Source organism: Talpa europaea (assembly GCF_964194135.1).
Source record: "Talpa europaea genome assembly, chromosome: 2".
NCBI classification, from domain to species: Eukaryota; Metazoa; Chordata; class Mammalia; order Eulipotyphla; family Talpidae; genus Talpa; species Talpa europaea.
The window spans coordinates 45,999,409-46,013,967 of record NC_140068.1 but is presented as its reverse complement, the minus strand read 5'-3'; the positions used below and the strand labels follow the sequence as shown (position 1 = coordinate 46,013,967).

Sequence of the window (14,559 nt, the reverse complement as noted above, 5' to 3'; positions counted from 1 at the left end):
TTCAAAGAGAAAGAATTTATTATGAATAACCAGGTATAATAGAATCACATTTTTAAAAAGCATGGCAAGAGGATGCAAGAAGTGTCTCTGAATATCCACTCAATTTCCAAAGAAGTTCAAAAGCAGGGGGAAAGCTGGGGCCAGGTTAGATCCTCAAAACCAAACTGGATGCAGGGCAGAGGCAAATAGTTCCAGAAAGACAGGTTCTAAAGTCTGGCAATCCAAGTGATGACCTCTCTTATTTTTTTGTTCTTTTCCCTTTGGGAATTCCTAGAAACTCACAGAAGCTTGAAACCTGCCTATGAATTCCAAGTTAAGCACTTCTGCTTTTAGAGAAGAGATCACAACAACCCCTGAGTTGCAGAGACTGACACTTTAAAAGGTACTGTCCTTTTTAGTATGTAGGTAACTTATTTATATGAGATAATCAGTGGTTAGAAAAGGAACACTTATTAATGATTGAAAAATAACTTGAGAATTCCTAATATGAAATTTGATGGTTTAGATAAGAGTTTGATTGAAAATGAAGCCATGGAATAACTTTTCATCTCTTATCTGGTGAAAGCAGAACTTTTAATCATACTATCTACTGAGCAATATCATTCTGATTTGCAATTTATCTTCAAAAAAGGACTAGTTTTGGAGGTAAATGTGAGACCTGATAATAGCCAGTCTGATAATTAACATAGAGCTGGCAACAAAACCCAAAGCAAGGCATTATAAAGATGGAATAATAAAATCAAGTTGTGAATAATGCCACTGCCATCCAGCATTAATTGATGTGCAAAAGCATGAAGAGTTCCCAGGAGAAAAGAATTATTTAAATGCAAATTTTTATTATTACTACTGCTTAAATTGTTGTAATAAATTCATGAAAATAAGACATCTTTCTAGCTTAATGCAAATATAAACCCTAATAAAATATTTATAAGCCACATACCAACAGTTTTATCATTTGGCATTTAAACTGGTAAACAAAACGAAACATTTCTTCAGTCCAGGAGCAGACCTATTCAGTACAATTTAGAACCACACAAAAGAATTCTGATGATATTTGGTTTGAAAACTATAGAGACCTCTGCATACCTCTGCAGGAGATAAAAGGTCATACTTTGAAAGGCATGACTTTTAGGGTCATTCTCTTTGGCAAACTGGAAGAATAGAAGCACTTTGGGTAGCTCTTTTTCTGACAGGTGACCATTTTGGTTTACATGCTACATCTAAAATTATTTTTATGCATATCACTATGCAGTTTTACTGCATATCACTACTTGGGGATTTCTTAATATCTTTTTATATGAACTTCACCACTTTAAGTGTGAAGAAAAAGTGTAGTGAATATAATGTTGCAGCACAAACTAAAACTGGAACACCAAGGCTAACAAGAAGCAGGGTTATTGCACCAGTGCTGGCTCACTGGATTCCCATCCCAAGGCTGAACCCCATTTGCAGGAAGTTATGGTCTTATATACACTTTTAGTTTCTACAAGGTTCTGGGTAGGTTTGCAAATCATGGTTTTACATGGTCAGCTATGACATGATCACATACAAGATATGACATGATCGCCTTGTATACCAGGTATACCTGGTATACTTTGTATGATCACATACCTGGTATATATGTGAATTGTATACCAGGAAGTGAGCTGCATACCAAGAAGTGAGTAAAAGGTTAGTTAAAAGTTAGCTGTCGCAGGTCCATCTTGCTTCAATGTAAGTTCAGGAAATGACCACTAAAGCCTTAGAGCATTCCAGTGTGAATCAGGAAATCATGTGACTGTCTAGTGAAGAAATAAAACTTCTTATAATGTTGTGTGGGAAACAAATATAATAGAAAATATTACTATTAATGACCATTATAAGATGACATATGATGAAATCATTAAAAATAGCTTGGCACTTAACACATTTGTAATGAAAATATGTAGGCATGTGATTCCTGTATCTTTTAATGTGTTATTACAGATATGTGATTCTCCAGAATAATAACCCCCTACAATGGCTTTTATCATTTGCTACCCCTTATATATTTATGCACAGCACATCCTAAATTACTATGGTCAATAGGTTCTTGGAAAGTTGGACTTTAGGCAAAATGATGTATGACTAAATCAGGTCCTCATTTAATAATGTCCTTTCATTCAACAATGGCCAGAATTTTTTCCCCATAATCACCTATAGGCAGTTCCCACAGTCCATTGTGTTGCCTCCCTACTTTCTTCCCACTCCTTTCCCTCCCCTTTTCCCTTGGTAGCCTCAGTTCTATAGTCAGATTTCTAGGGTTTGTTGTTAGTGTGGGTTTATCTGACCCTTTGGTTTCTCTATATTACACATATAAGTGACACCATCTGGTCTTTTGTCTTTTCCTTCTGATTTACTTTGCTTAGCATAATCTCTTCCAGTTCCATCCATGATGTATTTTAGCAAATGACAAGAGTTTATCTTTTTGATCACTTAGTCATATACATACACAATGTAATATGTATACCACATCTTCCTGATCCACTCATCCACTCCTCTGTATTTGGGCACTTAGGTTGTTTCCACAGCTTTGCTATTGTAAATTGTGTTATAGTAAACATAGGAGTGTATGTTTCCCTTAATTAGTGTTTTTGTATTCTTTGGGTATATACCTAGGAGTGCAATTGCTGGGTCATATGGTAGATCCATTTGTAATATTTTGAGTCACTTCCATACTATTTTCCATAGGCAGTGGACTAGTCTACATTCCCACAACAGTGTATGAGGGTTCCTTTTGCTCCACATCCTCACCAATACTTGTTTCTGATCTTTTTGATATGGGCCATTCTGACTGGTTGTGAGGTAGTTTTTTTATTGTGGTTTTGATTTGCATTTTCCTGATGATAAGTGATGATGAACACTTTTTCATGTTCCTGTTGGTCATCTCGGTCTTTGGAAAAGTTTAACCCTTCTGCCCCATTTTTGATTGGATTATTTGTTTTTGTTGAATTGTTTGATTTTTTTAAAGATTTATTTATTTATTTATACAAGCACTGGGTACAGTCAGAAGCGCAGGAGGGTGAGAGAATTCACCAGAGTCAGAGCGGGGAGCAGAGCAGGCAGAAGGACCTAAGTACACTGCTGAGGGGAGCAGCGGGCGGCAGGAGAGGTCTGCACAAATATTTTCTCCCCTTCAGTAGGTTGCCATTTTGTTTTAATGATGGTTTCTTTCACTGTGCAGAAACTTCTTTGTTTGATGTAGTCTTTTTTTTTAAGATTTTATTTATTTATATAAGAACTGGGGTACAGGTCAGAGGCACGGGAGGGTGAGAGAATTCACCAGAGACAGAACGGGGAGCAGAACAGGCAGATTGACTGAAATCCACTGCTGAGGGGAGCAGCGGGTGAGACAGGAGAGATCTGCTGCCATGTGGGTCACCACCCTGGCCAGCGATCAAACTCTGCCGTGGCTGAGGACAGCTTCATAGTGCTGTGGCTTAACCCTTTGTGCCACCAGAGAGGTCCCTCATGTAGTCTTGATTGTTTATGTTCTCTTTTGTTTTTCTTATGCTGGAAACAAATCCACAAACACATCTCTAAAGTGTGTTTTGTCTATATTTTCTTCTATGTATTTCATGATTTCAGGTCTTATATCTAAGCTTTTTATTCATTTGGAGATGATTTTTTGTGTATGGTGTAAGATAGTGGTCTACATTCATTCTTTTGCCTGTGACTGACCAATTTTCCCAACACCATTTATTGAAGAGGCTTTCCTTGCTCCAATCCAATATATATTTTTGGCTCCTTTGTCATGGATAACTGGCCATATAGGTGTGGGCTTAGTTCTGGGATCAGTTCTAGTCCATTGATCTGTGTGTCCTGTTTTGTCCTATTATCATATCATTTTGATTATTATAGCTTTATACTATAGTTGAAGCCCATGAGGGATTACTTTTAAATGATTGGCTAAATCAGAAGAAACTACTTTTAAGTGGCAAGATCAAGTGTTTTCTGTCAATATTGGAAAGGAGATGGGAGAGCCAGAGACCACTGACCAGTTAAAAGATTGTGTGTTTCACATATATCTGGTGAGCATCTTCTCAATTTATGCCAGCTGCACATTGTATTCATTGTTTTTCAAAAATAACTTAATGAGCTTTTGCACATTTACTCATTGGACCAAGGATGCTTTTTGCACAGAAAAAAATAATTATAATTGAAGCATGCAAACTGCTTTGGGTGAGGGAGAGGAGTTTCTGAGCTATATACTTTTGAGAAAAATTAAACACGCAGATCAGTCTAAACTAAATAAGATTGCAAATTTTCAACATATAGAGTAATCTTGGAACCTGAAAAATAATAGCTATGTGTTTTGAACAAGTACTACTCAAACTCATTTCAACAATATCAGCAAGACATATTGCTTTGAAAATTATTTAAGAAATAAAAATTCTGTATCAAGGGAAGAAATGACACTATATTACAGATTTTGTATTTTATTTCGTGATAAAACTACTGATGGCACTGCATAATTGAAGTCAAATTTGGGGGAGATTCAGGAACAGATGCAATTACTTTCCTTCTACTCAACAAATATTTACTAAGCAGCTACAAAGTGCCAGGCACAGTTCCTAAAAGATGACCATAGATGGGTAGGGACGTTTCAAAATATAATTCCCTTTCTTAGGGAAACAGATACTGTGCTTGTGCCTTGGTTAAACTTTTATCTCAGATGAACCAGTTTATATCCCACAGTACTACCCTATTCTTCAGAAACTCCAACTTACATCAAACCAAAAAATATCTTCTGTATCTTGGTGATCTCATCTGCTACCATTTGAAGAAACTTCAGTTTTCAAAAAGTTTCATTGTATCTAAGTTTTCTCTTAGAAAAGAGAGAAAACAGCACTAGAAGGGACACTGAATTAACTTACCTGTAACATAAGGGGAGGTGGTTGTGGTAGGTAAAGCTTGAGGGTGAGATTTACGAAGCTTCCCAATAAACTTTTTGGAGTGATCTCCAGAGAGCCATGGAAATATCTGAAATGCAGCTGGACAGATGCAGAATTTAAAGACGTTATTTAAAACTGCATCAAAGAGGGACCTCCCTGGTGGCGTGAGGGGTTAAGACGCAACCTATGAAGCTATCCGCAGGCTCTGCAGCACGAGTTTGATCCCCCTGCTGGCCAGGGAGCAACCCACATGGCTCAACAGACCTCTCCTGACTCGCCCGCTGTTCCTCTCAGCAGTGTACTTCGGTCAGTCTGCCTGTTCTGTTCCCCAGTCTGTCTCTGGTGAATCCTCTCACCCCCCACACTTCTGGCCTGTACCCCAGCTCTTGTATGCATAAATAAATAAATCTTTTTTAAAAAAAACAAACCTGCATCAAAGAAGCTTGACCAAGCTTGACCAAGCTTGACCATCATATAAACCAGTTATTTTTTTTAAACCTTTTTTTTATTATTATTTTTAAGATTTATTTATTTATTTATACAAGCATTAGGTACAGTCAGAAGCACAGGAGGGTGAGAGAATTCACCAGAGCCAGAGCAGGGAACATAAAAGGCAGACTGATAAAGTACACTGCTGAGGGAAGCAGCAGGCGGCAGGAGAGGTCTGCGCGCCATGTGGGACTCTTGCCGGCGGCTGGGGATCGAATTGGCACTGCAGTGGCTGTGGGCAGCTTCGCAACCCAGTGCTCAACCACTGCGCCACTGGGAGGCCCTAAGCTTATACTTATTTTAATGGAGTTACATTTAATGGCACATTTCACTTGTCAACCATTTTGCAGCTCAAGCTTGTTTCTAATAATTTGGAAGAAGGATTGATGTTTGGATAATGTTCCTCAATACTTTCATTAACAGATTATGTATCACTAGCATTTTGGCTTTGAGGTCTTTCAATTCAGATTGGGGACATTTTAGTTCTTGCCCTTATTGTTGTCCCTTGGGACCATCATCAGGAGATGGCCAGTATAGTGCGAACAATGCAAGTACACTGACTTTCCTTGACTGTGATTCACTGTTTCTAACCTTCATCCATAAAATGTGATTCTTCCAAGGCACAAGCAAATGAAATCATTTGTAGGCACAGGCTTTGTAAACTGTTGTGTTAAAGAGATATAAGATATTGTTTTGTAATTAATATAACTTGGGAGATAATTTTATATTTAATGCATGCTAATCTCAACTTAGATGACTCAGAACATCTGATGTTATATCCAATGGAGCTAAAGTCCTATAATAAATTATGTTACAACATTATATTTGGAATCCTAGAAACAAAATAAAATTACATTTAGTTGGATCACCAAAACTTGAAATAAAGGGAAAAAATATAGCTCAAAAACATCAGCTCTTAAAGAGAAAAATGTTCCCTGTCAATCTTTAATAGCTAGTGGGTTTTAAAACCAGTCAAATTTAGCATAATAATAAAACGTCAAATCTATGTTCAAATCATGCTGATATTATATGCAAATATACAACCTAGTATGAAAATGATGGTAATACTCATAGTGAGATGACTAAGAACTAAACTAACTAATATTTCATTTTTTTCATATCTCTTCATTGTAAGATTTTTGGTCTTGAAATAATACACATAACTATCAAATTAAACATTATTTTATTATAATAGGTCTGTATGATACTGATATTTATTTGTATTTTTACTGATATGTATATGTTAAATTATAGTAGAATGAAGAAAATAATAGAATTAATTGGGCCCATTGATTTATATAATTATTAAAAAAACTATTATCATCTATTAAAAGTAATATTAATTTGTGAACACTATTTCTGAAGGTTAATTCTTCTTTAACAATGTGAATTTTAATGAAACGTGGAATAGTTAGAAAATGAAATCCAATCCCACATATATATATGTTACTCTTTGTCAAACCAGAAGTCTCAAGTATACATAATGTTGTATAATGTGTTACTGTGTTGCTGTTATAAATATGTGTGCTCTCTGCCTACTACATATTTCATATGACTCTTGCCAGCTTAAATGAGGGATTTCACTTTGTAACAGCTCTGTCAAATCAATTCTGCTTTCTGGTTCTGTGCAGTGTAACAGTATGACATCCAGATGAGCAGAGAGCAAAAGAATTTCCTTCTGCTCCTTAATTAAAGAGGAGAGAAATCCATAAGCATTTTAACCCATAAGCACTCAGAGAGCATCAAGCCCCTCAAAGGCAGTATAATGTCAGTACCTTGAGTTCCTAAGGGTGCAGAATCCAGGGCAAATCATACAGGTTCCTTCTCAGATTTGCATAGAGGTCAAATCAGGTTCAAAGGAATAGCACCCCCACCCCAGCCACCAGAGGTTGGGAAGCCCCTAAATATCCAAAAGTACAAACTGTGCAAAAGAAGCCTGCAGTCTTTGGACTTGCCTTGGTGACTGGGGTGAGGGTGTTTTTGGTTCATTTTATGCCAAATCTACTTCTTTTCCCCCGAGCCTCTTCTCAGTGTCTTTCCTGACTGTGAGATTTAGGACAGAAAATCACAAAGAAATCGCCCCAATTCCTTCAAGTCATAGGGACAATGCTTGGCCAAGGCTGGCTTCCTGGGGACCTGACTTGTGTAGTCACAAAGGGCCCCAGGCTCACAAGAGCCTGGAACTTTATATAATGCTCTACTGTCTTGGTCTGCATATTCTCAATTCTCATTTACTTATGATTTGGTATACAAAATCATAAAACATTTTTAACACAGGAAAGCAATCATCTTTGATAAAAGAGAACTGAAGGGATTTAGGGCTGGAAACAATTAAGCTGAGCCCAATTTTTTAAAAGGAAATTCAATTTTAAGTGCACCATGATGTTGTACATTAGAGGTACTTTCCCAGGATATCAGTGGTTTCTTTTCTTCTGCATTGATTAGAGTATTTTGAGATTGTAAAGTGTGGCTTGCTAGATATTGCATACCAAACAGAGTAGCTACATAGAGGTCACTATTGGGGTTTTAATTTTTTGTTTTTAAAGATAAAACCTGAGTGCAAACGAAGGTACTGGAGAATGCTATCCCTCTTAATACCAAGGGAACTTGCCAGTCCTCCATGAAAATGTGGAGATGGTGAGGTTTCAGCTTTCACAGCATCTCTTTACCCTTCTTTCAGCATCCCTTTACCTTGTTAGCTTTGTACCCTTTCCTTCTCACTCTAAAAGTGGTTGGGTTTCTGGAAAACTTACATATAAATGCTCCCTCTGCCACATCATATGAGCAAAAAGATCTACATCCTTTATTTGTGACTTTGTTCTCAGTTGACTTTTATGGTTAGACAGCTATCTGATAACTAACCCCTGTTAAAGTATTAGCTGGTACTAATTGAAAGTCTGATTTCTATCTGGGATACCCTGCATTTTAGTATTTAATGTCACAAAATCTCAAAGACTCAAAGGATTTCTCCCATTGTGAAGCCCCCTAGTCAGCCAGTGGGTGCTTTCTATAGGCCTTCAGTTGTACCAGGCAGAGAGCTGCTACTGCATCTGTTCATGACAACCATGCATGAGACAGAAGAAACCCACTCTATTTCTTTGCTTCATGCCAAACTTGAATAGCTCAGTAGCTCATCCAGACTAATGATTCAGACCTTGTCACACTGTCCCACATCCAGCAGATGCTAACATACAGAAAAAGTAATGTACTTTACATAACTCCACTACTTCTTCCCCCATCCTCCTTGCTTTCTTTCCTAGGTCATTGAGAAAATAGAAGCAATCATGAGAAAACTTTCTCAAGCTCCCATCGTATCTCTCACTTGCCAGAAAGTGCACATTATGTATTCTTCTTTCTCTTCTTATAATTAATTGTCCCTGTTCCTGCTTTAGTTCACTGGATCCATCGTCACTCACTTACTCAAGATTATCACTCCAGCAATTCAGTTTCTCTTCTGGATCATTCCCATCACCATGAAATATGCTATTATTTCCCTTGTCTTAAAAAAAAATTCTTTCTCTTGATGCCACCTTTATTTATTTCCCTTTATTTAAAAAATCCTTGAAAACTTATACATGTCTTTCCAAATTCTTGCCTCTCATTTCACTTCAGCCGACTAGTTGTTTTAATTCCTGGTTACTCCATAAAAACTACTTCTGTCAAGTTCATCAATGACCTCTGTCCTGGTCAAGCTCTGAGCTCCTATGACCTGACCTGCAGACTTACTTGGGACTGTTCACTGCGCCCTTCTCCTTAGAGCACTTTCTTCACTTGGCCTCTAGGACCCCACACTTCTGATTTTCTTCCTACTTCACTTTCTACCTTCTTGGGTCCTTTAGAGATTCTTTCCCATCTCCTATCCTCTTAACAGTGGAGTGGTCTTAAACCATTCTTTTTCTGAATCCATACTCCTTCCATTGGCCTTCTCATTTGGCCTCATGGCTTTAAATATCATCTATGCAAAATACTCCCAAATCTCCATCTCCAACCCAGACCTTTCTTTCTCTTGAACTCTAGACTCATCCAACTATCTACTCTACCTCAATGTCTAGTAGGCATCTCACACTTAACACAGATCTTTCCAAGTCCACATGTGTGCCCCCAGGCCCCCAATCTAGTCTCAGCAGGCTAGCCAAAGGGATCCTATTAAAATTAGGGCAAAATGTAGTGCTTATTCTGCTCTAGCCTGGCTGGCCATCTAGCTCCTCCAGGGACAGGCAACCTTGCTTCTGCCTAAAAGCCTCCTCCTCATTTGGTTCTTTCCTCTGCTGAACTTGCTCCTCCTCTAGATATCTGTGTGATTGTCAGATCTTTGTTGAAACATAGCCTTCTTACTCAGGCCTTCCTTGACCACCCTATTAAAAATTTCAGTGTCCTTCTCTTTCCACCCTCCCTGATTTATCTTTTTCCTGGCACTATCTTTTTCTAATTCTAGGTTTTTATGACTTATCATCTGTTTCCCTTCTTTTTTTTTTTTAATTTATTTATTTATTTATACAAGCACTGGGTACAGTCAGAAGCACGGGAGGGTGAGAGAATTCACCAGAGCCAGAGCGGGGAGCAGAGCAGGCAGAAGGACCGAAGTACACTGCTGAGGGGAGCAGCGGGCGGCAGGAGAGGTCTGCGAGCCATGTGGGACCCTCCTCCGGTGGCCGGGGAGCAGCCGGGGATCAAACCGGCGCTGCAGAGGCTGCAGGCAGCTTCGCAACCCAGCGCTCAACCGCTGTGCCACAGGGGAGACCCTCACCTGTTTCCCTTCTTACCAGAATGTAAGCTCTATGAGGAAAGGGATTTCTGTTTCCTCAGTGCCATACACCTTCGTTACAGGTGTGATTTATTTTCCTACCAAAGAACATGGCCTGCACCGGATCTTCATAAAACCCATCTCCCTAAGATAGGTATCAGATCAGTGACTGGGCCTCCATCTCTAAGCTTTTCTTTACAAAGCTGAAAGAAAAATGGCTATAAGGCCGGATCAGGTGTTTGTGTCAAGGGCGGATCTTTCACTGAGTCCAATACAGTCAAACCCCTCCCTATTGCCCTTCAGCTGAACATGTGAAATTGAAATGCTGTGCAATATGTTTAGTGTTTGCTCACAGGTATTATTTTTACTAGGTAATTGCTATGCAGCTTTGTTTTCCGCTAATTGCCTCTTTTTAAATATTATTGTATAATTAAACTGATGAATTACTTGTAGTAATAGAATAGTCTTCAAGATTGGCACATTATCATCTCTTACATTTATTCTGCTTTCTAGTCATGTTAAATAGTTGTACATTTAAAATAGATATTTCCTGCCCATCAAAATAGTACATCTTGCTTTCATCAGAGGTTATAGCAAAAAGTGAATTCTGGAAGTGCTGATGTGGACAATCGCCAACCCATTCTTATACCAAAAGTATCTGTGGGCTGCTTCTTAAGATGCGATGCTCAGCTCAAAAGGGCAAGGAAACAGGTTTGAATAAAACTGAGAAAATAGTTACGAATGCAAAATTTCATTCTCCCAGTTCTGATGCAGGAAAGGACAAACTGGTCTTAGTTATTCATCCCCATTATTCCAATAAGAAATACATGAAAAAATTGTAAAATTTATTTACAATGCAGAAGTTGAGATGAATAAAACAGCTGGCAATGGCACCTTGCTGATGAGTTTGCTTTATAAAAATATTAGTGAGCTCAATTTTCTATATTTTGCTTTCATTTGGGGAATGATGAAGAATGTCTTTTTGTAATTATAAAACTTCTGACATCAATATCATTGATCACAATGCCGCCGGGAATTCCGAAAATGTTCAGTGAGGGGTGATTTGGGCATTTTTGGACTTGACATTTGATAAAAGTTGGGTAACCGAATATCATAGTGGTATCTTTTTCCTACGTATACCCTGTCATTCAAGGCGTAGAGTTTATCTGCAATGTCACTGCCAATTAGAACTGAAAACAGGCGGGAGATGTAGCGATGCTGAGCAAAGAGTAAATATAATTTCTTTCTCCTCCAAGACACGTATCGACAGTCAGTTTCTGCTGTGAGGGTTACCTGAAAAAACAAAAACAAAAATAAAACCCTAAGACCACATATAAACAAAAATTGGGAAGCAAGGAAAATCCTGTCACTTTTTCTTGCTCCCAATTTTAAGTGACTTTCATTTGCTGCTTTTTTTTAGATGAAAAAAGCCTGCTGACCTACAACATACAAAATGTATTATTACATGTAAGTTTAGAACATGAGTAATCAGAATGTTGTGCCAGTCTCCACTTCATCTGCTTTCTAAGTTCAGGGATCTATATTTTACATTCTTCTGAAATGAGAGCAGTGTGATATTAAAAAATAGTGAAGTTAGCTAATGTGGAGAAGTATTTCTAAGTCAATTCTGAAGACTATGGTCCTTTAACCTTAACTCAATTTTTGTAGTACAAATAGAATTTATTAAATTTATTATATATTATTTATTAAATTTATTAATAGAAAATATTTATTTTCCATAGGTATATGAATTTTAACATACCCCTATATTACATGTACTAACTTACAGGAAAAGTAATTCACAAGAAAACCATTGCAATGATCATATTTCAAAACAGATGTAGCAGCAGATTAGCAAACTCAACATTATATTTGCTAGAAAACAACTCCATCAACATTTAAAATTTTTTAATCACTTTTTTTGTCTAAGAGCAGATTTTTCCTATTGGTGTTTTTCTAAATGTTATACTGGCAGTTTTTAGCTGGCAGTCAAACCTCAATGAACTATGTTTTAATTCCCATATCTATGCAGTTAAAAAAAGGGGGATTTAAGAATATTTATCATAGACTCCTTTCTGTCATATATATTGCCCATTCTTCTTGTTGCTGGACCTATAAAGTTAAATGAATCAGTAAGAGTCAAATGGAATTTGGAAGTCATACATGCTGCAAAGCATACTCTAGAGTTAAAAATAAACTATTCCTGCAACATGTGCTAGTTTGCTTGCCTATTTGTTTGTTTTTAAACAAGCATTGTTTATCTCTTTGGAAGAGGCAGTATTCACTGTATGGTCTGGTTATCCCTTACCTGAAAAATGCCTTCCTCTGTGGGTCTCAGTGAATCCCATTCAGGAGAATCCAGGAACTGGAAGGGGAAAATGTAATGCAGAAATTCTCCATCTACTGTCACTCGCATCCTACCCAAACACAAGGAACATCATTTATGAGGGAAGGAGAAAGCAAACATAATTGTGGGCAATGAGAGGGGGCAATATTTCAGATTTCTGATGACCTTTTTGGCTCTTAAAATTTTGAAGGGTAAAAAATTAAATTCATACATTACAACAAGTGACAAAATCTCCTCTAAGATTCATGCACTGATGTTCTTCACAGTTAGGATTCTGAAATATTAGGTGAAATTCATCAGAAAATTCATCAAGCTGTACATTTATGTGTCTATATTTCAACAAAAGTTTTATTGCACTTAATCAGAATTTAAATTAGGCAGAGCACTGAAGAACATAAAGTAGTACCCTTATAATTATATAAATATTTCTATAATAAACTGTAACCTTTTAGAAAATATGGGTAATTATATTATTGTTTCTTTCTCCCCCCAAACTTTTTGTTTTCAAAATTTAGATTCTTTCTCTCATATTATACACATATATCAATATATGTGTGTGTATATATATATATGTGTATGTCTATCTATCTATCTATCTATCTATCTATCTATCTATCTATCTATCTATCTATAAATAAGTGAAGTGTGCCTTCCCTCCCCTTAGCATGTGGGCTAGAATTTATTGAAAAAAACTGATCATGAAATTTAAATCTTCTCTATTATTTAAAAGAATGCCCTATCATTGTTTAGATTTTACATGTACTACTTTGTATTCCATTAATTCTATTAATTTTATTAATTCAAGCTGGCATCATCCTCTTCTTGACTTTCAGTGGTCAGCTTGAAAACAAATAGCATGTCCACAACAATCAATTCATACATTTGATTTCTAAGACTATCAAGGCTCTGGACTATTTCCTGCTTAAAGGAAATAATACCATGTATTCTAAATGCTTATATTCATGACTCATGTCAAAGACTCTCTTGAGCCTCGGAGCACTAACTCTACACAGTACTATGCTATACTGAGATAGAAAAATGTAGCCAAAAGAAACACAAACTAATAACTAATATGAAAGGAAGACATGCAAGAACCAAGACTACAAACCTTCCTGAAACAAGCAGTGAGAGTTTATCAATGGAGGTCTTCCCTTGCATGGCATAACAGTGCTCCTTTTCCAAAGTAACCACTTCAGAGCTCAAAGCAATGGTTCTGAAGACAGGCATAGAGGTCCCCAGAGGCTGGAAAATGGAGCTGTACAACAGCTGGAATTCTCGGGCAAAGGTTATGCTGTGAACTTGATAGGCAATATGAACAAACTGCATGAAGCAGATGACAAACAGTATAAAATTCCAGGAAAATATGTCAGCTGCACAGACATCTACCCAAGCCCAGACAGCAGAGCAGAGAAAACCCAAGCCCAGTAAACTGAAGACATAGAGGAGCCCAAAGAATCCACTGCCACCCATGAAACCTACTACAAATAAAATACTGGCAAGGTGATAAATGGCTCCTTCAGCCTCTTGCTTCCACGTGGTACAGACTGGGTGTTCATCTATTAGGTTCTTCCATAAACTTGAATTTCTTTCCATGGTTGTTTTATCATTTGATTCACTTTTCAGTTGAAATTAGATGATACTAAAGCCAGTCATTAGGTCCTTTGCTTTTCCATCATCAGCTTTGTTCAGTCTTCACAAAATCAGAGAAAGTCCAAACACCTGTGATTAAGGATTTGGCATATAGGGATCTTGAAAAGCTAAGACTCCCATGCTATTTTTTTAAGTTCATCTGAACTCCTGATTTAGATCTTGTCCACAAATATTTTGCAGTTTCCTGTGGGGGAAATAAGGGATCTAATTAAACAAGAGGAATTGAGGTCTATTTGATGAATTGATGGTATTACTTATGCCAAGTTGACATTTTTTCTATGAGTTAGAATATTTAAGTATAAATGCTGTCAAAATGGTAAATTTCCAGAATATAAAAAGTATATTTAGTTATATTTATTAATAATAAATTATTTACAGAAATTTTAGTATTTGTTAGGATTAGCTAATGGCTTATT

General features: G+C 37.1%; 1 protein-coding gene across 1 annotated transcript; it reads right to left on the bottom strand.

Moving 5' to 3' along the window:
• Window positions 1-11,068: 11,068 nt before the first annotated feature.
• On the bottom strand, window positions 11,069-14,086 carry POPDC3 (popeye domain cAMP effector 3; the record flags this gene model as incomplete). Its single annotated transcript, XM_084228088.1, has 3 exons — window positions 11,069-11,439; window positions 12,455-12,563; window positions 13,602-14,086. The coding sequence occupies 3 exons, from the start codon at window positions 14,084-14,086 to the stop codon at window positions 11,158-11,160; spliced, it is 876 nt and encodes a 291-aa protein (XP_084084214.1). The 3' UTR covers window positions 11,069-11,157.
• Between the last annotated feature and the right edge of the window lie 473 nt (window positions 14,087-14,559).